Raw genomic sequence first — 26,351 nt, 5'->3', positions numbered from 1 at the left:
CCAGGATCATAACGTCTCCCTCAAACACGGGCTCAATTCTTCCAAGAAAATTTTGGCCCCGCCGGACTTATTACTGAACCGCGATTAGTTTGGGATTGAGATAGTCGTCACTTTATACAAAGTTGGTCGTATATTATGGAAAACTTGTCATCGCTAATCACATTCTCATCACGCTAGAAGTTATACTAACTAGACATGTCCACTGTTAGCTTGACAAAAATATACTTCATCGATCGACAGGTGTACGACCGCCTACGTTTGCATTTGTATTGAATAAATGATTTCAAAAATACCCTTTGTAACTCGAAGTCTGAAACAACTTCTATGGTCTGGTCGCACTGCCCCCGGAATGTGACCGGGTTGCCGTCGGGAACTGGGAAATAGAAGCAGCCGGTGGCTGAGTGGTCCATCGAAGAGTAGTAGCGGGCGTCGAGGACATTCACGGCAGCGATGGTTTCATCTATGGCGGTAACAGCGGCGTCTGTCAAGCTCGTGGTCCGGCTGAGTTTCCAGCTCCATACTGCAATTGTAGTTTTAGTGAAAGGTCTGAGTGGACGCTCGGAGCGGAGCGTTCATCGTGGCGTACCACTGTACGCTGATCCACTCTACGCTGGTCGACGCTCGCCAACCCACTGGTTGGGCGAGCGTCGACTCAGGACAATATTATAAACTTCAATTGATTATTGCCCCGCTGAATGCCCAATACTGGGGACGCTATTGCACAACACCCTGCATTTTATGATTAAGCACTGAGACTTTGCAGAGGTTGTTCCTTGGGTGGCCCTGAGTAGATAAAGATCGGGAGGCATTGAGAGCCCCCCTTAATTTAGGAGGGAGGAGGGGGGGAAGGCTGGCGCCGCCGCGCTTCCTTTGAAACCATATTTCTCTAAAACTATACAAAATAGGGCATGCGATATATCTTTTCCGGATAAATGAAGGACAAGGAATTCATTTTTGGAACAAAAAAAATGTATTTTAGAACAAAAATACAAAAAAAAATGGGAAAATCTTAAAACGAGATTTTTTTTATATACATATTATTGCACTTTTTATAAAAACCGTAATAGGTATTTTAAAATAAAAAATATTTTTTAATAGCTACATTTATCTAGTTTCAGAAAATGTATAATTTGTTATGGAAATATGTTATACGACAAGTGATAAAAAATAATTTACATCGCCCGATAGGGTGATTTGAATGCTCATTTCAATAAGTTTTGTCAATGATTTCAGGTATAATCACTATTTTTAACACACGAAAGCCTTAATCTTTGTAGTTTATGGCTATTTTTGTGATTAATGTACTTAAAATAAATAAAAAATACAATTTTTTTTTTTTTAATATTTAAAATGTGATAATTTTTTTTAACATTATCCTATTTTGTTCTTTCTACACAATATATATCTAAAAGCAATAAATATCAATAAAAAGCCACATTTATGCAGTTTATAAAAATATATAGTTTGTTATATTACGAAACGCGAGATAAAAAATAATGAAAATGAAAATTTTAATGTACGGGTCAGCTTGCATTATTCGATGAGGTGAGGTTAAGGTACTACCCCCTATGCAGTGGAATTCGTCTAGTAATACAGAAATATACTTATTCTAATAACGTTTACACATGTATGTATATCACGACCCAGTACAAAAAATTGTAAAAGTCCTATAATATAGTTTATTTTGATTGTAAAATAAAATTGCATGTCACCTATATTGCAAAAAAATGTCTTAATCACGTTCTCCTCTCCTAAAGCAGTTCTGCATGCATATAGGCTTGAAGATTTTTTAGTTTACTAGCAGAATTTAGTTACTTCCTTTGGGCCCCTTTAAATCGGTTTTACCCATCCATAAGAGATAAAATAAAATTGTCATATTCTTTCTTTCAGTGTCAATGATAGTTAGTTATTGCGCAATAGTGCCATAAAAAATAAACTAGATTCGTATTAAACATCGCATTAAACATTAATGATTTTTTAACTAAGACATTGCTTTTGTACAAAGGAGAACCTCAAAAAATGGTCTGACTAGACGAAAACATGTGTATCGGGGCTACTACTCAAGGCTCTCAAAAAGTGTAGCTATTTTGAGTTATTCAAATAAAACAACATGAATAGTCTGAATTTAATTATGTAGGTATATATCACAACATCCACTGCATAAGCACATCAGCTCCGAACATTTAATATAAAAGTCTTTTTTTACGGTTGCACAAGTAGCAAATAATGGCAAATTTTGAATTGGGTTGATATACCTATACCCCTTACAAAAATGGTGTAAGGCAGCTTTTGTCGATGAAATGCTGTTAATTTGGCGGTCTTTTTGGTTAAAAACTATTTTTGGCACTCGTTAACCAAAGTAACGCAGATCTGGAATAATAAATATGTCAAGTAAGAATTATTCATAAATTATGCATATCATATAGATAACTACTATTTCACAAGATGTATTAGGATCAGATGTATATATCTGACCTATCATATCAATCGATCATTTCATGTAATATAAATAGTTAAATTCAGACTATATAGGAGTATGTTGTTTAATTTGAAGTACTCTAAATAACTACACTTTTTGAAAGCTTTGATTACCTTTACCGCACCTCATCGAATCATACAAGCTGACCCGTACCGTACATCAAGATCGCCCTGCCACGTCACTTTCATTATTTTTTATCTCGCGTTTCGTAATATATTTATACAATAAACTATATATTTTTATAAACTACATAAATGTGACTTTTAATTTATATTTATTGCTTTTAGATATATATTGAGTAGAAAGAACAAAATAGGATAATGTTATAAAAAAATTATCACATTTCATTTTTTTTTTAATTTTTGTATTTTTTTTTATTTTAAGTACATTAATCACTAAAATAGCCATAAAATACAATGATTACGGCTTTCGTGTGTTAAAAATAGTGATTATACCTGAAATCATTGACTAAACTTATTGAAATGAGCATTCAAATCACCCTATCGGGCGATGTAAATTATTTTTTATCACTTGTCGTATAATATTATTCTATAACAAATTATACATTTTCTAAAACTAGATAAATGTAGCTAATTAATAATATTTTTTATTTTAAAATAACTATTACGGTTTTTATAAAATGTGCAATAATATATATATAAAAAAATCTCGTTTTCAGATTTTTCCATTTTATTTTGTATTTTTGTTCTAAAATACATTTTTTTTGATCCAAAAATGAATTTTTCATCTTTCATTTATCCGAAAATGATATATCGCATGCCCTATTTTGTATAGTTTTAGAGAAATATGGTTTCAAAGGAAGCGCGGAGGCGCCAGCCTTCCCCCCCTCCTCCCTCCTAAATTAAGGGGGGCTCTCGATGCCTCCCGATCTTTACCTACTCAGGGCCACCAAATGAACAACTGTGCCAAGTCTCAGTGCTTAATCATAAAATGCAGGGTTCCCATACAAGACATAGCAATAGCGTCCCCAGTACAATATGAACGTGCTCTGAGGCCTTACACTTCAAAGTATTAGTATAACAAAATACCAAGCGTATTTTTGAGTAAGTATAAGTAGATGTACCTTTTCCATTGATAAAATTGAGCAAGATCCAGATGGATCTTGCTCAATTTTATCAATAGAAAAGGCGCATCTAAACGTGATCTAACTTTGTATCTACCTTTTTTAAGTTGTCGACTTTTGCTACTGACAGGAATGGGTTTTCGGACGGAAACTTTCGATGCTAAAGTTTTGGGATACGTAAACCTTAATGATCTTACGTAATTCGACAAGCAAATAAACCCGACGCTAATATCCATCCTTCAGCTCCAAAAAAGCATAAGATTCGAGGACAGAGACCACTTTTTATCCTAGTTACTTACCGTATAGGTGTGCAAACTTGAAAACTTGTGATGTGAACATCAAGTCAGACCGAAGTAATTAAATCACGGTTCTGATTTAGAAATATATTATGTGGACTAATAAATCCATTCAGTTTCCGTATATTAATCTTCTTTTGCTTACATATAAATCTCAAAACTAGTATTACCTCTTCTTTGATCGCTGTTTAGGTTGACGCAACTGTAGACCAATGCGTATGATTCATAGTCTGTATCCAAAATCCAGTACTCCACAGGTTCCGGTGCTGAAAGGTAACATATTAGTCAAAATGTATAAACGCTAAAGTTTTACCTACACTTGGGCACTGGTCCCACCGCGAGCTAGTAAGCTATGAGCTATCGGCTATAAAAACGAACAAAAGATAATCACTCCCGTGTAAATAAAAGAGACACGGCGATGTTTATAGTTACTCGCCCAGCGGTGAGCTATCAAAATCGCCGTGTTCTTTTTTATTTGCATGGGAGTGCTTATCTTTTGTTCGTTTTTGTAGCCGATAGCTCATAGCTTACTAGCTCGCGATGGGACCAGTGCCATACCTATGCATTTTTAACCGACTTCAAAAAAGGAGGAGGTTCTCAATTCGACTGAATGTTTTTTTTTTTTTTGTATGTATGTTACTCGATATCTCCGAGGATCGTGGACCGATTTTCAAAAATTTTTTTTTGATCGAACGGGTATAACCCCGAGATGGTCCCATTGGCACCAAGTCGGGGTCTGATGATGGGATCTTGGAGAAATCGAGGGAACTCTTCAAATGTTATAGGCACATGTAATGTTCTTAGTGTATTTTTCAAAGGTACACCAGTATTTACGCCTGATGGTAATAATTTTATGTGGCTGAGCTGATGATGGAAGGTCAACTCCTCAACGGTTAGGAGTTAAAGGATAATTCTTTCACTACTGTACATATATTCGGACTGATACATATAATATCACTAGGAACCACTAAAAATCAACAAATAAATTAACTTTTTAACAAAAAAATAAAACCGCCTTCAAAAAAAGCGTGTTACAAAACACGGAGAAACTAAAAAGCCAAAAATAATAAACCTTCGAATTCAGATTTCTTATCGGATTGCAATAATCTAAACATCCAAATTATAAACAAATCAATTATTTTTGGAGTCGGGGCCAGCCTGCGTATGGTTGGGTGGGGCAAACAGGAAATAGCAAGACGACGAACAGGTCTGGTACCGACTACAAAAAAATTGATTTGTTTATAATTTGGATGTTTAGATTATTGCAATCCGATAAGAAATCTGAATTCGAAGGTTTATTATTTTTGGCTTTTTAGTTTCTCCGTGTTTTGTAACACGCTTTTTTTGAAGGCGGTTTTATTTTTTTGTTAAAAAGTTAATTGGTACAAAATATTGTGAATATGAAGAACAGTCTATTCAATTACGCGGGGTAACTTTCTTCAAAGGTAACGTCTAGGTAACGTCTCGCGAGCGTAGCGTCGGGCCAACTGTATGAAAAAAAGCCGCGTCGACGCAACGTCGACTCAACGTCAGGCTTTAACTATATGGATAGTTGGCCCGACGCTACGCTCGCGAGACGCTAGATGTGGGGGGGAGGGGGCTATGTATCAATAATTTAGTATGTACCTCCAGGGAAGGTCACTAGCAGCTTTCCAGACCCATCAGCAGTGGCTAGCACAGCTGAACCGGTGATGGTATCCAGAGACTCATTGATGACTTGCGTGTTGTAAACTAAGACGGAGCCATCGCTCTGAATGGTGTATGTGGCGTCGTTGCAAGTCCCATCTTGGAATTCTGAAGCGTAGCTCTCGATGAGACGCCAGCGGCCTTCATACTGTAAAATATCATATTCTTAAAATATTGACGATATTTAGTTAGAAGAGAAGGTTAGACTGTTATTTATAAATAATTTGATTGATGTCACCTGTCATTCCTCAGTCACAGGAACAGACCTCTGTAGTTCAAAGAATGTTATAACATAATGATACTTCATGGACAACACAATACTGGTTGAACTTTACTCTTGAACTTTACTGATTTAAAAACATAGTTTTGACAGAATCTTTTTTAGTTAATTTTAGTACACTCGTAATGAAAACACAATAAAAGTGTGTAATAAAATTGCGTTTTGCTTAGCGGTTAAAAATAATTTTTAGGTAGGTAAATAATATTTATATGTGATGTGACACTCGGCGCGGGTTCAAGAAGTTAGGAGTATTATTGTCTGATCTCTGCAGCAGCAGAAATAAGTGAAGTCATAGTGTTGTGTTCCTGCCGGCGAGTAAGGCTGCCAGAGCTCAACGAGGGTGCGGTGTGCTGGTGACGGAAGGACCTACGGAACTAATTTGTTCCGTCTATTGTCCTTTGAGTCGTCGGCAACCGAAACTCACCTCTTGAGTGGCAGGCGTCCATGGGTGACGGTGACCGCTTTTCATCAAGCGGACCGTATGCTTGTTTGCCAACGACGTAGTATAAAAAAAGTGAAATGTGTTCTGTTGTCGCAAATGGTGTCTTGTGTCAGTGTGGTGCAAAGTGTTAGTGGAAAAAGCCGAGTGGCTACTATTTCAACAGAAGCTGCGTTACCGTTGCGATGTTGTCAAGTAAGTGCTTTTGATCAATTCGAATGAATCTGTGTTAATTAATGTCTCAATAATTTCCAATTCGGTTGTACTACATTTTGATAGATACAAAGACATATGTAACTCCGTATAGACGGATAAGGTTTAAGAAAAAAACGTACCTCAAAGCCATAGAGAAAAAGGTACGGTGGCCTAGATGGCGTTACACCTTTGAGGAACGCTCGGCTAGATGGCGCTAATATTAATATTTGATATTTAACCACATATCAAGCTAACAATATGGGCCAAATTGTAAAAACTGAGGTTCAAAAGTTTTAAGTTTGTGTCGAGAGATTGCAGTCTATGCACTGTGTTTACACATTTTACTTTGACAGTAAATGGGGTTTTAGACGGCGTGCGAACTCGCATGCGATTTTAGTTACATTGCGGGCTGTTGAGGTCACATACAATTGTGCACAGCCGTCAATACCGCAATGTAATAAAACTCGTATGCGAGTTCTCGTACCGTCTAAATGGGTCTTTATAATACTCGATCCTCTTTGATAGATATAAATGGACAAAATATTTTCAAAGAAATACCGAATACGCTATATTAACATAAAGATAAGCAACTTACTCTCGTCGCATTGAAATCCTGAATGACTTGAATATTAGGGTCGCATTGTCCAACGAATACCACGGGGTCTTGTGGACCCAGCGCGGGCAAGTAGAAGCAAGACTCATCGCTTTGGATGGTCGATTCGAAGTAACGATCATCTAGAACTTGGATGCCTGCCATGACTTCTCTGGTAGCTTCTTCTGATTCAGCAGACATTTCCTTAGTGCGACTTAATTTCCAACTGTATACTGAAAATTGTCATTAATCTTATTTATTTTCACGAAGACAAAGTTTTTCTTAAAATTATAAGAGTGATATTACATTTTTCCACACAAAAAAATTCGCCTCATCTTTTGTGATGCGGACTGCACAGGAAATCGGTGTTTCCATAGAAATATGACCTCGGTCTCTTTAAAGCAAGAGTGAATAAGCTATTACTGAATCGGTGAGCTCCATCTTAGACTCCGTCTTCACATTCCATCAGGTGTGACTAGGGCCAATCGCCGATCAGTCCATAATAAAAAAAAAAAACACACAACAACGTGTAGCTATTGATATTCACAATAACACTGTTGGGTAGTAATAAAGTAATATCTGAAATGGCGCAGTCGGTAGGATACGAACCTACGCTTTTGATTTTTTTTAATTTCCGTACAGTTAATGAGGCAATAAAGACATTGTGGGTAAAAAATACCTTCTCTATAATTCTCGTCGATGTTCCGGCAACTGTATGCAAGAGCATAGTTCTGATAGTCTGTTGCCAAAATCCAATATGGTATCTGGATGTCTGAAACATATCAACAAATAGTTGAAAAATATGCTAAGTATATATTTATATTAATAAGATCAATAACCAATTTATTATGATGCTTCAAGCGTGCTACTTAAATTTGTAGCAGCAATATTGTGATCCGTTTGCCGTACCTTCATTAAAAGTTTGGGCAAATCAAGAAATAACAAAAGAAATTATTACTTACCATCAGAGCCAATAATTTTAGTGAATTTAGCGCTGTTGTCAGTAGAAGCTCGAACCAAAGTGGCATTAGCCACATCAAGGTCCAGGCCTATAACTTGAGCAGTGTACAGACTGAAGGAGTCTGTAGTCGCTGTTGTGAACTCGTAGTTGACGCATTGACCCTCCGTTTGTAGTTCGGGGTAAGCGGCTGTTTCGTGCCATAATCCTGAGAACTGTTAAAAGAATAATCAGACTTGTCAATGTGATAATTACTAGATTGTCTTATAAGATGATATAGATAGCACGCACACGCCAAAGAAAAAATCACTGGTCTGTCGGTCAGTCAAGTGCATGGCGGCAAAGCCGCGCCGCTTACGTGGCTGATGTCAACCGTTGTGGTCGACCCATCGCATATTTTTACACGACTGCCCCAAAAAAAGAGTGTATTGTTTTCAGCGTTCATGTTTGTATGTATGTGAGTTTCTTTGTTCCACCATAACTTCTGAATGCCTTAACCGATTTAAATGAGTGATGTATCATTGGAATCCTTACGTCATCCCAATGAACATAGGATATGTGACGTCACTCAAAATTCAATATGGCGGGCGTATTACGTCATAATGCGCAAACTTTAGAAAAAAATTTTTTGCAAACCTATCGAGTGGGGTATCAAAATGAAGAGCTTTTAAAGGCGATTAATAATATATACACATTATATGCGTTTATGTCTTGTTTTGAGAGATTAAGTAAGTAAGTAAGTAAATATTCTTTATTGCACCACAAGGATAACAGATTACAAATAGCAGACATTAAACATAGGTAGCAACAGGCGGTCTTATCGCTGTAAGCGATCTCTACCAGACAACCTTAGGGTAGCAGGAAATAAAGAATAGACATTAAGAGTATAGAGAATAGAGATTAAGAGTTTTCAAAATATGTAACTTAAAGAAATCTAATAAAAACAAATATTATTGAATGAGACATTAAAATGAAGACTTTAGATAGAGGATAATAGAAAATATAGGTATTCGGAATAACAGTAGGTGTTATTCGGGGACCTAATAGTTAATAGACTATGAATCGCGCGAATAGGGTTGAAAACGTTAAATTAAAACTTAATTTAGGTACATCTACGTCTGTTTATTAGGCAATACGATCATAAAGATACAAAAGAAATCTGCGTACAGATCAAAGCAGGTGCTGTCACGTATAACGTGAATATTTAGTAATGCATGCTCAATAAGTTATTTGTTGCCTTGGATTATCCTTTTTATTACATACCTACTTACGCTCACTTAATTATGTATACAGTTTCAAACTTATCTTCGTACTATATCACTTATTAATATTATAGATACTAAAATAATTCAACGCACAGACAGATTTCCTACGCTGTGCTAGGTATTTTATATATACGTACGGCGGACCGGTCGGGCCACTGGCCACCTCGCCCTTCCGCTGCGCACCGCGCGGCATTCCGCTCCCAGTCTTACCTCGCGGCTGTGCGGCGAGCGTAAGACCGACATTGAGTCTCACGGCTCCCAGTCTTACCACGCACCGGCTGTTTGCAACCGGTAGCGTGACAGTGAGATCAAAAATCGGCCCCCTGGTCCGCGGATCGATCGCTACTGTGTGGACGTAATCCATATTTTAATTAAAATTAATTATTTGATAAATTCTGTGAATCCCATACTGGGTAAGTGTTGCATTAATCATTTTATCCTGCTTACGTTTTGTTAATTACTGCATTAACCAGATCATAGAACATAGCAACTCAGAAATACCGTTATCTGCACCTTGTACTTTCTTTGTTCTCATTGAACACGTGTTAATTTTGCGAGCCCATCCATACATTTTGATAATTTCATTAAAATGTCTTATTGTTTTATAGTGGGAATCATTTAATTAATGTGAATCATTAGTATTGTAGAAATAATCCTAGGTATATTCACTAGTTTAGACTGTAACTGTATACCTATTGTAATGGGCTTATGCTTCTACTACCTATCATACATTTCTATTTCTTTCTCTTCCGCTTTACCTTCGCAAGATGATTTTGCCTGATAACATTCTGTTTGCTTTTGCTTATAAATAATACCTAAAATATGCTACAGCGCTCCTTAAAAATAGGAAAGAAAAACTATAAGTAAATGTTATTCGCTTAATTTGCAACATATTCAGGTATTATTTATAAGGAGAGGTTTGCTAATAATCACTATTCTTTTTCTTTTAATCACGCTGCCTTCTTCTTGTAATGTTACGAGAATCTGATTTTGCTGTCACATAATACTAGCGTTATCTGCGGATTTGCTTGCACAATTGTTTTTAATCATTATTTTTAATGTTAACAGTACTCGTCTCGACATTTTACTACAGCATAATTACTTAAATCAGAATCTGATTCTCGTTTCACCGCCTCGCTTTTCCATGTACCTGGACTGCCCATCACACTAAATGATTGCTACTTTGTAAATAATACCCACCCCTGCTGGTGCAATAGCGTGTGATGGTTAGCAGTCCCGGTCGGATTTTTGAACACAAGCCTAACCTATGCTATTGGACGCGTTCCAGGAACTCCCTACGGGGTCGGCACGTGGCCGTCTTGACCTTGGGCTTTGGAAGGCCTAAGTGACCACCCCGATGGCAAGGCTACCATCGACCGCTACCACCGCGTCGGCCTAGGACGACCTCGACCTTGACCTTGGATGACCTTGACCGTGGATGACCTTGACCTCGACTATCTTCCGCTTCTGGACTCCTGTCAGGCTCAACCACGCTACGCACAGCCGAGGGACGTGTGGTATTATACAAGGGCACCGACCAGTTCTCCGGTAGTCAGACCCAGAATCTAGGCTCAGAACCCACTATCTTGAGTTAGGCTATGTTGGATTAGTTAAGGATAAATCTAATACTACTTGTATCTTAACTACTTAATTGCTAGACTTAAAACTATCAATATCCTATATCTGAGTATTTTAGACTTAAAGGCTAGACTTCTAATATAATTCGTAAACTAAGATAGTATAATAAATCCCCTGTATGGTTTCATAGTTAGATAAATAAATTGTTATTTAACTTTATATTTCTTGTTTATTTATGTCCCTATAGTATTTTCATATCAGGTAAAATAATAGTAGGTGACAGTTGGCGCCCAACTGTTTGTTTTAGATTTTGGGTCTACTGGAGGGTAGTTTCCCTTTTTCTATCAGCATTATTGGTGTAAATCTTGCGTTCGGGCTTTTATTGCACGCGCTAAAGAGTTCCGTCTTGCTAAAGATGTCACTGATAAGAAAATGCTCTCATTGGCTACAGAAATATTTACAGGGGATGCCTTACACTGGTACCGCAGTGTTAAGGAAACTGTTCATTCATGAGAGGACTTGCTGAACATGCTGAAGAGTGATTTTGACGTTGCCAATTTTGATTACCTCATGCGCAGGGAAATTAGTAACCGTAGTCAGGGCCCCTCTGAGTCAATCACTGTCTACCTAGCGACCATGCATGGTATGTTTAGTAGGCTGGACGCAATGCCAAGTGAGAGAGAACGCCTTGAAATCATTTTGCACAATACATATACGTCCTTGTTATTCGAGCGTACTTGCTACTTGTCCCAACTCAAACTCACTCACTGAATTACGCACGCTTTGTAGGAACTATGAACAAATAAAGGCTCGATCTGATAATTTTAAGGAACCACTTGCGGTCTCTTCTTCTACCTTAGCACCCGAGTACTGCTACCAGCCTAGAAAGGACGCTATAAAGAGTAGCTCAAAGGCCGGTTCCGCCAACTACCAGGCCACTCCGAACTATTCGCAAACTTTTTCTAAACCTAGCTTTAGTAAATTTCAGAATGTTTCAGCTGCGGAAAACAAATATTGCTACCGTTGACGTGTCAATTCTCATTCAATGAGAGAATGTACAGCAGAGCGTACCATACTTTGTTTTAAGTGTGGCCTTCAAGGTTTCCGTTTTCCTGATTGTCCACAGTGTCACCCCTCAAAGAAAAAGAAACTTGTGCCATCGAACCGCCTACCGAAACGGTTCCAAAAAACTAAATGTCGAAAATTGTTGCACACCACGACACGAGAATTTAGATTGGGAAAATTGGCTCGTGACCATTCGTAATTTCTTCAATACATATAAGGTTGCAACAATTTTCAATTCAAAACCCACAAACGATCCTCGACCATTCATTAAAGTAAATATCGGTTCCAAGGTCCAAATGTACGGCCTCTTAGACTCCGGGTCCGCTTTAACTATTATTAGCGATGACACCTATTCGTATCTCTCTAAAATTAATCCAGACTTACAGTTAACCGATAATGACAACTCAAATATTACCGGAGCCGGACGCAACAAGTTACACTGTCTGGGTTATTTAGCGTTACCTGTTACTTTCAAAAAATCTACCCATGTGTTAAAAGTCTATGTTATTACCAATTTAGAAAATTCCCTTATCCTCGGCGTTGACTTCTGGAAGATATTCAATATTTTACCTAAATGGATAAGCAACATTGATTATCTCTCTCCTCTTGAACATAAATCTACGCAAATAGCATCTATTACTCCTGATATACACTTGCATTCATACAAGCACCTTGAACCCTCACAAAAAGTAGTAGCTGACGAATTAATTGCACGTTTTAATGACATTGCATTTGAGAAAAAGGGCCTGGGTAGAACATCCTTAATAACCCATCGAATAGACACAGGTGCAGCCGAACCCATTAAGCAAAGGTATTACCGATTGTCGCCCGAAAAGAAACGGATTATTGGCGAACAGGTTGACGCAATGTTGTCATTAGGAGTTATTTCCCCGTGTGAAAGCCCTTGGTCTTCTCCTGTTTTAGTCGTTCGTAAGAAGGATGGCAAACCGCGTTTTTGTCTCGATAGCCGAAAATTAAATGCAGTCACAAAAAAGGATGCCTACTGTTTACCCTACGTCACAGAAATCCTAGACAATTTAAAAAACACGAGATTTCTGTCCAGCATTGACCTGTCTAAGGCTTTTTGGCAGATACCTATCCATGAGCCTGATAGGGAGAAAACTTCGTTTTTTGTGCCAGGTCGCGGAACTTTAATGTTTAACGTAACTGCTTTCGGTCTCACTAATGCTCCGGCTACGCAACAGAGATTAGTGGATTCCCTTTTTATTCCTGATTTTGAGCTTAAAGTCTTTTGTTACCTAGATGACATTATTGTCATAAGTGAAACTTTTGAGGAACATGTCTCTATCCTTGGAAGCGTTCTTGAAAAACTTAAAAAAGGCTAACCTTACTATTAATGCTGAAGAGAGTAGATTTTTTAGAGAATCTTTACGGTACCTTGGGTACGTTGTCGATCAACAAGGCCTGCGCACTGATCCAGAGAAAGTTCTGGCTATCGTTAATTATCCGGTCCCAACTAACAAGAAGGAAGTAAGAAGTTTCTTAGGTGCTGTTTCCTGGTACCGGCGTTTCATACCTAATTTTAGCTCTATAGCGGGTCCACTCAATAAGCTTACATCATCTAAGAAGTCCTCGCCTCCTTTTGAGTGGACAGCTGACGCGGCAACCTCTTTTGAAACTTTGAAAAATTGCCTAATTCAGGCCCCTGTCCTAGCCTGTCCCGATTTCAACTACGCTTTTGAGGTCCACACCGACGCTAGTAACTACGGTATAGGTGCGATGCTGTGTCAAACTATCGGCGGTGTAGAGCATCCAGTTGCCTTCATGAGCCGGACTCTTACAGGGCCTGAAAAAAATCATAGTGTAACGGAAAGAGAGGCCCTGGCTGTAATTACAGCTCTTGAACACTGGCGGTGTTACCTAGAGAACGGACGTACTTTTACAGTGTTTACTGACCACTCCGCCCTCAAATGGTTTCTTTCGTTGACAAACCCTACTGGGCGTCTAGCTAGATGGGGTGTTAGGTTGTCAGCCTTTGACTGTATTATCAAACATAGGAAGGGTAAGGACCACATAGTCCCAGATACCTTGTCGAGATGTGTCGTAGCTGCTGTAACAACTACTACTACCCTGCCGGTCACTTGTGACAAATGGTATTTGGGCATATTTAAGGGTTGCTTAAACTCCCCATCCAGTTATCCGAACTATATAATAGATGGTAATAGATTGTTTAGACTTATGAAGAACAAAAATCCTCTTACCACCGAGTTCAATTGGAAGGAGGTCCCTTACTCGGAACAACGCTTGGATGTGCTGTCTAAGTGCCATAACGACCCAACTGCGGGTCATTTCGGGGTCTTTAAGACTTATAAACGTGTCACCCTTTCTTATTACTGGCCAAAAATGTACAAGGATGTCGTCAACTATGTTTCTAATTGCGAGGTTTGCCTGGCTCATAAGGACCCAACCCACGGAACCCTCCGTAAAATGGGAAGACCAAAAGACTGTTGCAGGCCTTGGCAAGTTATTTCCATTGATTTTGTTGGCCCCTTGCCTGTTAGCAGGAAACAAAACAGCTACATACTTGTAGTGATGTGCTGTTTCTCCAAATACTGTCTCATGTTTCCATTGCGCCGTGCTACTGCAGAAGCCACGTCTAAAATACTCGAGGACAACGTGATCCTTGTACACGGGGTACCTCAAACTATTATTTTAGACAATGGCTGTCAGTTTGCCAGTCGGGAAATGGAACATTTATTTAAAAGGTACAAAATACCAAATGTCCACTTTACTCCTAAGTACACACCCCAAATCAACGTGGTCGAGAGATACAATAAAACTATTGTCACTGCCCTGTCAACATTTGTCGGAGAAGACCAAAGAACATGGGACGTAAACCTTCCAAAAATTCAATTCGCGATGAATACTTCTACAAATGAAGTAACTGGGCAAACTCCCGCGCTTCTCGTGTATGGTCGTCAACTGGTTACGTGCGGGTCGCATTACTTAGATAATGACAACCCAAACGAGTTGATGTTTTCTCCACGAGAACCTTATGAACCTTATGAGAGAAAATCTTGGCCACTTAGCTGATATCTTTGACCGTGTTCAAACTACATTATGGCGAAGTCACCAAAAGAACGCTGCAATATATAATACCAGGCGTAAAGATGTTGAATTCCAAGTCGGGGACATAGTTTTTAAACGAAATTACTTTCAAAGTGACAAGGCCGCTTATTTCAGCAAAAAGCTCACGCCTAAATTTCTTAAATGTCGAGTAAAAGCTAAACTTTCGCCTTTAGTTTATGTAGTCGAGGATATGTCAGGGCGTGATCTTGGTACCTGGCATATAAAAGACTTCAAAATGTCCAACAGGGCCTATTTACCATAATTTGATATTCCCGTGTAGGGACGGGTAGTAGAATACATCTCCCTACCGCCGCCAGAAAGCGTGACGTAGGAGCCGTCTAATCTGAGCAGCTGAGTTCGTAAGCTTACGTAAAACCAGGCTGTACCTATTATATACGTAGTTTAAATTTAATGTAGCTTTGTTTTTAGTATTACCTACTCCAATTTATTTCTTCTAATATGGTTCCTACTGGCTATTTATCAAAAGTCACCAAGGTCATTCGATCCCTTGTAAGGATGGCCTAACCTGGAGCGGGTGATGACTTCATACATGTTTAGTTTTTTTTTAACAATAAAATAATGAAATCTTTATAAGTTACACATTTCTCTAGACGGATTTTTCTTAGGAAAAATCCTACTCTAAGAGAGGGGGTACTGTCACGTATAACGTGAATATTTAGTAATGCATGCTCAATAAGTTATTTGTTGCCTTGGATTATCCTTTTTTTTATATACCTACTTACGCTCACTTAATTATGTATACAGTTTCAAACTTATCTTATATTATAGATACTAAAATAATTCAACGCACAGACAGATTTCCTACGCTGTGCTAGGTATTTTATATATACGTAAGGCGGACCGGTCGGGCCACTGGCCACCTCGCCCTTCCGCCGCGCACCGCGCGGCACCTCGCTCTCGCGGCCGCTGCGGCCCGCCGACATTCCGCTCCCAGTCTACCACGCACCGGCGGCCGCTGCGGCCCCGTAGCCGAATGGCATTCCGCTACGCCCAGTCTTACGCACGCACCGGCTGTCGTGAGCGCCGAGCGTAAGACCTGGTCCGCGGATCGATCGCTACTGTGTGGACGTAATCCATATTTTAATTAAAATTAATTATTTGATAAATTCTGTGAATCCCATACTGGGTAAGTGTTGCATTAATCATTTTATCCTGCTTACGTTTTGTTAATTACTGCATTAACCAGATCATAGAACATAGCAACTCAGAAATACCGTTATCTGCACCTTGTACTTTCTTTGTTCTCATTGTTAATTTTGCGAGCCCATCCATACATTTTGATAATTTCATTAAAATTTCTTATTGTTTTATAGTGGGAATCATTTAATTAATGTGAATCATTAGTATTGTAGAAATAATCCTAGGTATCTTCAATAGTTTAGACTGTAACTGCATACCTATAGTAATGGGCTTATGCTTCTACTACCTATCATACATTTCTATTTCTTTCTCTTCCGCTTTACCTTCGCAAGATGATTTTGCCTGATAACATTCTGTTTGCTTTTGCTTATAAATAATACCTAAAATATGCTACAGCGCTTCTTAAAAATAGGAAAAAAAAACTATAAGTAAATGTTATTCGCTTAATTTGCAACATATTCAGGTATTATTTATAAGGAGAGGTTTGCTAATAATCACTATTCTTTTTCTTTTAATCACGCTGCCTTCTTCTTGTAATGTTACGAGAATCTGATTTTGCTGTCACATAATACTAGCGTTATCTGCGGATTTGCTTGCACAATTGTTTTTAATCATTATTTTTAATGTTAACAGTACTCGTCTCGACATTTTACTACAGCATAATTACTTAAATCAGAATCTGATTCTCGTTTCACCGCCTCGCTTTTCCATGCCCATCACACTAAATGATTGCTACTTTGTAAATAATACCCACCACTGCTGGTGCAATAGCGTGTGATGGTTAGCAGTCCCGGTCGGATTTTTGAACACAAGCCTAACCTATGCTATTGGACGCGTTCCAGGAACTCCCTACGGGGTCGGCACGTGGCCGTCTTGACCTTGGGCTTTGGAAGGCCTAAGTGACTTTGGATGGCAAGGCTACCATCGACCGCTACCACCGCGTCGGCCTAGGACGACCTTGACCTTGGATGACCTTGACCGTGGATGACCTTGACCTCGACTATCTTCCGCTTCTGGATTCCTGTCAGGCTCAACCACGCTACGCACAGCCGAGGGACGTGTGGTATTATACAAGGGCACCGACCAGTTCTCCGGTAGTCAGACCCAGAATCTAGGCTCAGAACCCACTATCTTGAGTTAGGCTATGTTGGATTAAGGATAAATCTAATACTACTTGTATCTTAACTATAAAACTTAAAACTATCAATATCCTATATCTGTATTTTAGACTTAAAGGCTAGACTTAGAATTCGTAAACTAAGATAGTATAATAAATCCCCTGTATGGTTTCATAGTTAGATAAATAAATTGTTATTTAACTTTATATTTCTTAAATTTAAATAGATATCATACACGAAAGAAAAAACGACAAGGCCCACTGGTGGCCGAGCTTACGCGGCTAACGTCTTCACCACTAGACCACCCGCCCGCCGTGGTACCCGACGAAATTTCTCTAGTGTATGTTATCTCTTATATTTCTTGTTTATTTATGTCCCTATGGTATTTTCATATCAGGTAATAATAGTAGGTGACAGTGCCCGACTGATTTTCCGAGAAAAAATACAATCATTTTCGGCACGCCAACAGCGGTTCGCCGACGGCTTCTTTGGCAGAATAACAATTAGAAGAATCTCACTACGCATATCTGTAGTTGTAGATCATTTGGCATTAGGTACTGGTAGTTTTCTGGGACTCGCGTATAATTTGTTGTATGGATTCAAGAAGCTACTACCTTTAACTTTTCTAATAAAAAGTTTCTAAATATCTGAGAGTTCTATACCTATTCAAAGCTATTTGTTTCTGAAAATATCAAGAGCCAACACCATGACCTAAATAAAATAATTATGGTTTGTTTGTGTGGTCACTAAAATGTAAGAAATAAAATAAATAATTAAAAAATTAAAAAACACGACTGCGGTTTTAAAGCGAACTGAAAAGATGAAAATAATCTTTAGATAAGCTATAAAACCGCAGTCGTGTTTTTTAAATTTTTTAATTATTTATCTGGTGTATGTTATCTCTGAAGCGTTGGCCACCCAGGCTAACACCATGCTGAGTCAGGACCATCTTCATGGCAATTATGTGTACCTACTTACCTTTTTGTGATAATGTGTAAATAATTCTCTGTTGTTGATCTGTATTTGTGTGTGTTTTTTTTGTATTATTTTGCCATGAATAAAAAATATTTCTATTTCTGAATACTCGGCGATTTGGACCAATTCTGGAGATATCAAGTAGACATCATTATTCATTTTTAAATGCTTCTTTATTAATTATCTTCGACATACTGTGTGCTTCTGCTCTTCAAAGTAAACCTTCAAATACTCACTCGATCGAAATTAAAATCCGGTTCCGCTTGGATACTCTCATCGCACTGTCCCGGGAAGACCACAGGCTTGCCAGCCTCCGCTTCAGGGAAGTAGAAGCACCCACTGTCAGTGTGGTCTCTATTCACGAAATATTGGTCGCTGAGAACTTGCACGCTGTCTACTACTTCTCTGATTGCTATTTCTGATGCCTGTGATAGGGTCTTCTGCCTGCTGAGCTTCCAGCTTGATACTAAAAAAAAGGACATTTGTCCAATTTTATTTATCAAATGGACATTTATCCTGTACTCAATAGTCACAATACTTTCTCATTTTTTCTACAATTTATAATGTACTTGTAATAAACTAGACGACCGGTCTGGCTCAGTCGTTAGTGACCCTGCCTGCTAAGCCGTGGTCCTGGGTTCGAATCCCGGGAAGGGCATTTATTTTTGTAATGAGCACAGATATTTGTTCCCGAGTCATGGATGTTTTCTATGTATATAAGTATGCATTTATCTATTTAAGTATGTATATAGTCACTTAGCACCCATAGTACAAGCTTTGCTTAGTTTTGAAGTTGATGTATGTAAGGTGTCCCCAATATTTATTTATTTATTATTTATATTGTTTATTTATAATATTTTTATTCTTACCTCTACGAGCATCGTCACCAAGGTTGACACACGAGTAGACCACTGCGTAGTTAATATAGTCCGTATCCAGCACCCAGTATGGAGAGGTGACAGTCACTGCAAAAACGATACCGATAACAATGACAAAGCATGTGCAAGTGCAAGCAAGCAATGGTTAAAATCTATTCAAATGCACCATCAGATAATTGCCGCCTTTTGTTTACCTTTGTTCGTGTTTCTTGTTTTGTATTGTTTTATTTTATCAAGGTGTGAAATAAAGAGTATCTGTATTGTATTGTGTTGTATTGTAGTGTATTGTATTGTATTGTATCATTCAGATCCCAAATTATATGTTCGTAGTTGATACTTTCCAAAAGAGCGGCACACAAGTGTATAAGGTTTGGCATATATTTTTTACAACGCCAGAAAACAGCAGCGTGAAAATTCTGAAGAAATGAGTTTTCCAAATTTTTGCGCTGTTATGTTCGAGACTACAATTGAGGAGTGTCTTTTCAAAAGGGCTTATTTCCACTTTGAACTTTTTTTGGGAAATCGAGAAAAACATAATTCCACGGTATTGATTTTGAAATTAATATTTAATTTGCAAAATTGTAATATTGTAAGTTGACGTTAATGCTATGATTACATCAAACGTAACATGTGTACCTAAATAAATATTTAATTACCATATATTTTTGAGAATTAAGCACTTTTGATGCGAACTTTTGGGAATTAACTTCAATTAAGCCCTTTTGTTGTGGCCTTGCAGCGTAAATGTTATTATTTTAGAATAGTTTTATTTTATTTTTTGATTTTGTATTAAATTTGTTGATATCAATGTTGTTGTACTACATACATTGGTTTATCCACATAAATAATCATTACACATTTTTCAAAATGTGTTCTAAACTTTGATGTTACTCTTTTTTTTAAAGATCAAGGCGAGACTTTTTGAGCTTTAATATCAAAACAACACGTAATTTTCTATACTAAAAAAAACTGCATTCATAGTTAAAAAAAAAGAAAAAATGGAAATAAGCCCTTTTGAAAAGACACTCCTCAATTCATACATCCTACATACAATTTACTAGAACTAGTGGTCGTTTTGACTCAGTGAATAATTACACATATTAAGGGCCAGTTGCATCAACCATATTTGACAGACACATCATCGTCACGCAGCAACAGACGTCTATGGAACTTCCCATACAATAAAACTTAACGAACGCTTTAATGGTGACAAACGGTTTGGTGCAACCGGCCCTAAGTATGCATTGTAATATTGTCTCAACTCAAAAGTATTAAGTGTAATCCATTGCATACAAGCAGTTGGATTCGAGATACTCGCACTGCTCTAGGTATTTATAATCTTACACATCTGGCAAAATTACCATTTTATTTTACTGATCTGTAATAAAAAAAAACTTACAGTTAGTTCCAGCGATAGGGAAAGTCACAAGCAACTTCGCCAATCCATCGTCGTTTTCCGGCACAGCGGTTCCATAGATATCGTCCAAAGTTTCATTAACGACTTGAGTATTGTATACTACGACACCGCTGTCACTTAGTGTGTAGGTCGCAGTCGCGCAGGTTCCATCTTGGAATGCTTGGGGGTAACTTTCGATGTCGTACCACAGACCCATGTACTAAAAAAACAGTAGGTAGTGAGCGATCATTAAACTTGTCCTGGTTCGTACCACGAAGCACTAAAAGGTCTAAAAGCCGTTCAGTTTAAGGCTGAATGAGAGGGACGGAACTATATAACTGGTATAGCAGTGTCCCTTTCTCTCAACCTAAACTGAACGGCTTTAGTAAGTATTAACTTTTGCCCGCGACTTCGCTCGCGTTAGAAAGAAATAAAAAAGTAGCCTATGTGACTCAGTGACTCTCTGTCATTTTAACTATCGCCACTTAAAAAATCACGTCAATTCGTCGCTCCGTTTTGCCCCAGGGGGGATTGAATTAGAATCATACAGGGATTTAGTTCCATCAGGCCTATTTTTTATCGCGTCTCATCACAAGACAGTCAATTGGCTAAATATCTGTTACGGAAGTGATTTTAAGAATTTTAATTTGAACACTGATTAAAATACTTTGACCCATTTAAAGCTGAACAAAAATTTCTAGCAATTCAGATTCCAAATAAATTTAGATTGCATGCATATCAGATTCCTGCGCTATGCTTTACAACTTACTCTGTTAATCTCGAAACTAGTCACTACAGGGATGCTCTCATTACACTGGCCCCTGAACTCGACGGGGTTGCCGTCAGGAGTGGGGTAGTAGAAGCAGCCAGCGTCAGTGTTGTCGACCTCTTGGTAGTAACGGTCGTTCAATACGTTGATGCTGTCGACTATACGGCTGATGTTGGTCGCCGCTTCCGGCAACAGTTCTGTCGTGCGACTCATCTTCCAACTCCACACTGGAATTAAAATGGTTGCTATCATTTACGAAATATCTGTTTTACGAATAAAACCACGAATAAGAAGTATTTTGACTCATTTCAAGACCAGTCTTAAGGCTTTTTAGAGTCTGACTGGAAAGAGAATAGTCATGGTATATATGGAGATTCATCCATACTAATATTATAAATGGGAAAGTGTGTGTGTCTGTTTGTTTGTCCGTCTTTCACGGCAAAACGGAGCATCGAATTGACGTGATTTTTTAAGTGGAGATAGTTGAAGGGATGGAGAGTGCCATAGGCTACTTTTGTCTCTTTCTAACGCGAGCAAAGCCGCGGGCAAAAGCTAGTAAATTATATGGTGCTAGTCATTTCGTAAAAACTCTAAAACTTTTAATGCGAACATCAAATCAGATTGAAGTATTTAAATCACAGCTCTGCTTTAGCAAAAAGGGGACTAATACATACATACAATCACGCCTGTATCCCATAAAGGGGTAGGCAGAGCACATGAACTACTCAAGTTTCAGTGCCACTCTTGGCAAAAAGGGTTGAAAGAAAACGAAAATTGTGACATCGCAGTGACAGGCTGGCAGCCTCTCGCCTACGCCACAATTTAACCCATATCCCACTGTCGACTTCTACGACACCCACGGGAAGAAAGGGGGTGGTGAAATTCTTAACCCGTCACCACACGTGAATAAAGCTACATATATTATTAATCTACCATGCAGTTCCCGTGTATTTAATTATCTAATTTTATTATCTTCTTTTCCTCGATCTACCTATAGTTTTCATCAACATATCTCAAAACGAATTTTACCTCGCCTTTGATCGCTGTTCAGGTTGACGCAACTATAGACCAACGCGTATGACAAATAGTCTGTGTCCAAAATCCAGTACTCCACAGGTTCAGGAGCTGAAAAAAAAAGTCAATTTTAACCTGCCTGTATTTTATAGCTCAGAATCCATATTAAGAACGACATACATATGATAATTTAGATTTGTTGCGACTAGAAATTGTAATATTTCAACAATATTTGAAGCATTCTCAAAATGTGTATCATGTTTCGATAACGGGATATCCTTGTTTTTTCTTTAGAGAGGTTTTGATTGTAACTATAAAACTGCCGTGAGACTCAGACATATTTAAAAATATTTTAAGCGGTTTACTCACGTTAAGTCGATATAACGCTCGACGTGTTTCACTCAATTTTTTTGGTTCCTCTGGTTTGGTTTTGATTCCTCGTAATATCCATATAAATAGAGCTTTATTAGTAGTGTACATGTAATTATATCAGCAATAAAATTTGAGATTACCTCCAGGGAAGGTCACTAGTAGTTTCCCAGAGCCGTCGGCAGTGGCAAGAACAGCTGATCCGGTGATAGTGTCCAGAGTCTCGTCGACGACTTGCGTGTTGTAAACTAAGACGGAGCCATCGTTCTGAATGGTGTAAGTGGCATCGCTACAGGTGCCAGTTTGGAACTCTGAAGCGTAGCTTTCGATGAGGCGCCAGCGACCTTCGTACTGTAAAAGTAAATTATTAAATTATTATGTCCATGATCTCAAGTGGCTCCCTATACGTCTTCGTCGTAACTTTCACATTTTGTCTCTTCTTTATTCTATCCTATTTAACCCTGCTACTCCCCGCTATCTTAAAAATCGCTTTAGTTATCTCTGTTCTACTAGGTGCGCCCAGAATTTAATTCTTTCTGTCCCCTCCTCTACTTCAAAATTCTATAATCATTCTTTTACTTTTCAAGCTGTGCGACTTTGGAATTCCCTACCTCATGACATAAGACGTGCTCAGTCTCCTAACTCTTTCAAGAGACTACTTAAACTCCATTTTTTATCTCTTCCTTAATATTTACTTCTAAAGCATGCTTCAATCTGGTAAAATATGTAACTGAAAACCTTGACAATAGGATACCCGTAGTAGCAGTTTTATTAGATATGACTAAAGCTTTTGATTTTGTAAACCATAACATATTAATGAGTAAACTGTTTAGATATGGAATAAGGGGTCTTCCGTACGATTGGTTAAGTAGTTATCTAACTGACAGACATCAGTGTGTGGAAGTCATGAGAATGACTGGTCGTGATCGAATTGCATATAGATCTAATTATAAAATCAATGCTACCGGTGTACCTCAAGGAAGTATATTAGGTCCATTGCTATTCCTTCTTTATATAAATGACCTACCAGATGCAACGAATCACAAATGTATTTTGTTCGCAGATGATACAACCTTACTTATAAAGTGTAATAATCGTTTAACATTTGAATATGAAATAAATCAAGCTCTAAATGACATAATAAATTGGATGGATAATAATAATTTGAGTATTAACTTGGTAAAAACTAAATTTATGCAATTTTTGACATGTAGAAGTAAAATTTGTAATCTAAATGTATCATACAATAATCAACCAATTGAAGAAGTTAAATCTGCGACATTTTTAGGAATAACACTAGACTCTTTCTGTGACTGGAAGAGTCATATTGATAATTTACGAATACGACTTGATCGATTTGTCTATGTGTTATATAGGTTAAGAAATGTAGTTTCAGAAGAAGCAGCCCTTTCTGCATATCACGGTTATGTGTCGTCAATACTAAGATACGGTCTCATACTATGGGGAAACTCGACGGATGCTGATATTATTTTTAAACTGCAAAAAAAATGCATTCGCACTTTATGTGGAGCCGACTTCCTTGACCCTTGTACACCACTTTACCAATCCAAGCGTATACTGCCACTTCCATGTCTGTATGTGTTTGAGATGTGTATGTTTGTAAATAAAAATATAGAATTATTTGATGTAAGAGTCACAAATTCTAAAAGAGGAACACATAGATATAAGTTAAACTTACCGAAAACCAATCTAGCGCTATCACGGAAAAATTCATACTGTATGGCTATTAAGATTTATAATACTCTGTCTGATACATTTAAAGAAATGCCTATAAATATGTTTAAAAAGAAATTATTTGATTATTTAATAAAACAATGTTATTATTCCGTTAATGAATTCATCAACAAATGTAATTTATGATCATTGAAATAATTAATATTACTACTAGTAAATTTTTAAAATAATAATGATATTTAATAAAATGTAATTTAAAAATAAATTTGTATATATATAATTGCATGTAATGCATGAATTTAGTTTGTATCTTATACATAGTACCTAAATAAGTTAGTTATAAGAACAATATTTGTACGCCCGTCGTGGCAAAACAAGAATCGTCCATGAAAAACCATTATTATGTAAGACCTGTATATACGCTTGTTTGATACAAATAAATATTTCATTCATTCATTCATTCATTCATTCATTCATTCATTTTTGTCTGATTACTCCTTCTAAATAACCTGGTACTGTTATATGTGAATTTATTTATATATATTTTATTTATATATTTATGCATTTAGTTATTTATCTTTATATATGTATGTTTATGTATGTTAATTTTTTTGCCTATATTGTGCGATAAGTTTATTTCTTCGAATTTGCTGCTACCTTAAGGTTGTCTGGAAGAAATCGCTCTTTAGCGATAAGACCGCCTGTTGTTTACCTTTGTTCGTGTTGCTTCCTTGTTTTGTATTGTTGTTTTTTATCAAGGTGTGCAATAAAGAGTATTGTATTGTATTGATCTCATGAAGCAGTAAATGTCGATTTATTGAGTTCGAACACGAATTTTGATTAATGTCATATCTTCAGTATCTTTAATTCAACATCAAATAATGCCTTTGGAATGTGGTGTACTGGATTTCAAGGTAGTCTGTTGAAGAAGGATGGATATCATCCATGGCATTATTAATCAAATAAGTGATTTAAAATAACTTTTGCAGTATTTGAGAAACTGACCAAAATTTATTTATCAGCTTTTAAAAACAATCGACTTACTCTAGTCGGTTCGAAATCCCGAATGACTTGAATATTAGGGTCACATTGTCCAACGAATACAACGGGGTCTTCTGGACCCAGCACGGGAAGGTAGAAGCAAGACTCATCGCTTTGGCTGGTCGATTCGAAGTAGCGGTCGTCTAAGACTTGGATGTCTGACATAGCGTTTCTGATGGCTTCTTCTGATACTGGTGTCATTTCCTTAGTGCGACTTAATTTCCAACTATGCACTGCAAAGATAATACATTTTCAAAACAAGTGATACCACTATATGACCTATGTAATGGGACAGCAGGTTTGTGACTTATAACTTGCCAAATATTTATTTATACTTGGGCATAATGATTTCAGAACACGGGACTTTCAAGATAAAGATGGTGGTTATACCTTCTCTATAGTTAGCGTCGATGTTCCTGCAACTGTATGCTAAAGTATAGTTCTCGTAATCGGTTGACAAAATCCAATAAGGTATCTGGATTGCTGAAAACAAAAATTAAATATAGATATTAATTATAAAGTTGCTGCTATCCTGTAACTCATATTATCAAATGAATGAATTATCAAAAGTATCAATACTGATTTACTTAAGTAAATCTAGAAGAGGCGCAAATTTTTTCTTTAGTAAATTAAACTCAAACAAAGATACCAATTACAGTTTTTGGGGACACGTTCAGACATAACAAAATGGTAAAGTAGTCGCTTACTGTTTCCACCAGAGGTAATGGTAATAGTGAACTTAGCGCTGTTGTCAGTCGAAGTGCGAACTACAGTTGCGTTATTCTCGTCTAGGTCTAGGCCAATGACTTGAGCCGTGTACAGACTGAAGGAGTCAGCAGTTGCAGTTCTGAAGTCGTAGTTAATGCATTGTCCCTCCACCTCTACTTTGGGGTAGGCGGCTGTTTCGTGCCATAATCCTGAGAACTGT

The 26,351-nt window shown here is 37.6% G+C and overlaps 1 protein-coding gene across 1 annotated transcript in view; it reads right to left on the bottom strand.

Moving 5' to 3' along the window:
- The window catches only part of LOC125232436, a 57,118-nt gene that overhangs the window by 13,194 nt on the left and 17,573 nt on the right, over positions 1-26,351 (bottom strand). The window contains exons 20-34 of the mRNA XM_048138094.1: positions 26,131-26,347; positions 25,814-25,906; positions 25,427-25,656; positions 22,831-23,038; positions 22,334-22,429; positions 21,305-21,531; positions 20,539-20,755; positions 19,131-19,226; positions 18,498-18,727; positions 8,014-8,224; positions 7,731-7,823; positions 7,055-7,284; positions 5,486-5,693; positions 4,030-4,125; positions 294-520 (exon numbers count right to left, since the gene is read on the bottom strand). Of these exons, the coding sequence (XP_047994051.1) occupies positions 294-520; positions 4,030-4,125; positions 5,486-5,693; positions 7,055-7,284; positions 7,731-7,823; positions 8,014-8,224; positions 18,498-18,727; positions 19,131-19,226; positions 20,539-20,755; positions 21,305-21,531; positions 22,334-22,429; positions 22,831-23,038; positions 25,427-25,656; positions 25,814-25,906; positions 26,131-26,347 (2,679 nt within the window). The remainder of the gene's footprint in view (positions 1-293; positions 521-4,029; positions 4,126-5,485; positions 5,694-7,054; positions 7,285-7,730; positions 7,824-8,013; positions 8,225-18,497; positions 18,728-19,130; positions 19,227-20,538; positions 20,756-21,304; positions 21,532-22,333; positions 22,430-22,830; positions 23,039-25,426; positions 25,657-25,813; positions 25,907-26,130; positions 26,348-26,351) is intronic.

Source organism: Leguminivora glycinivorella, chromosome 13, assembly GCF_023078275.1.
Source record: "Leguminivora glycinivorella isolate SPB_JAAS2020 chromosome 13, LegGlyc_1.1, whole genome shotgun sequence".
Lineage (NCBI taxonomy): Eukaryota > Metazoa > Arthropoda > Insecta > Lepidoptera > Tortricidae > Leguminivora > Leguminivora glycinivorella.
This window is presented reverse-complemented; position numbering and strand designations above follow the sequence as displayed.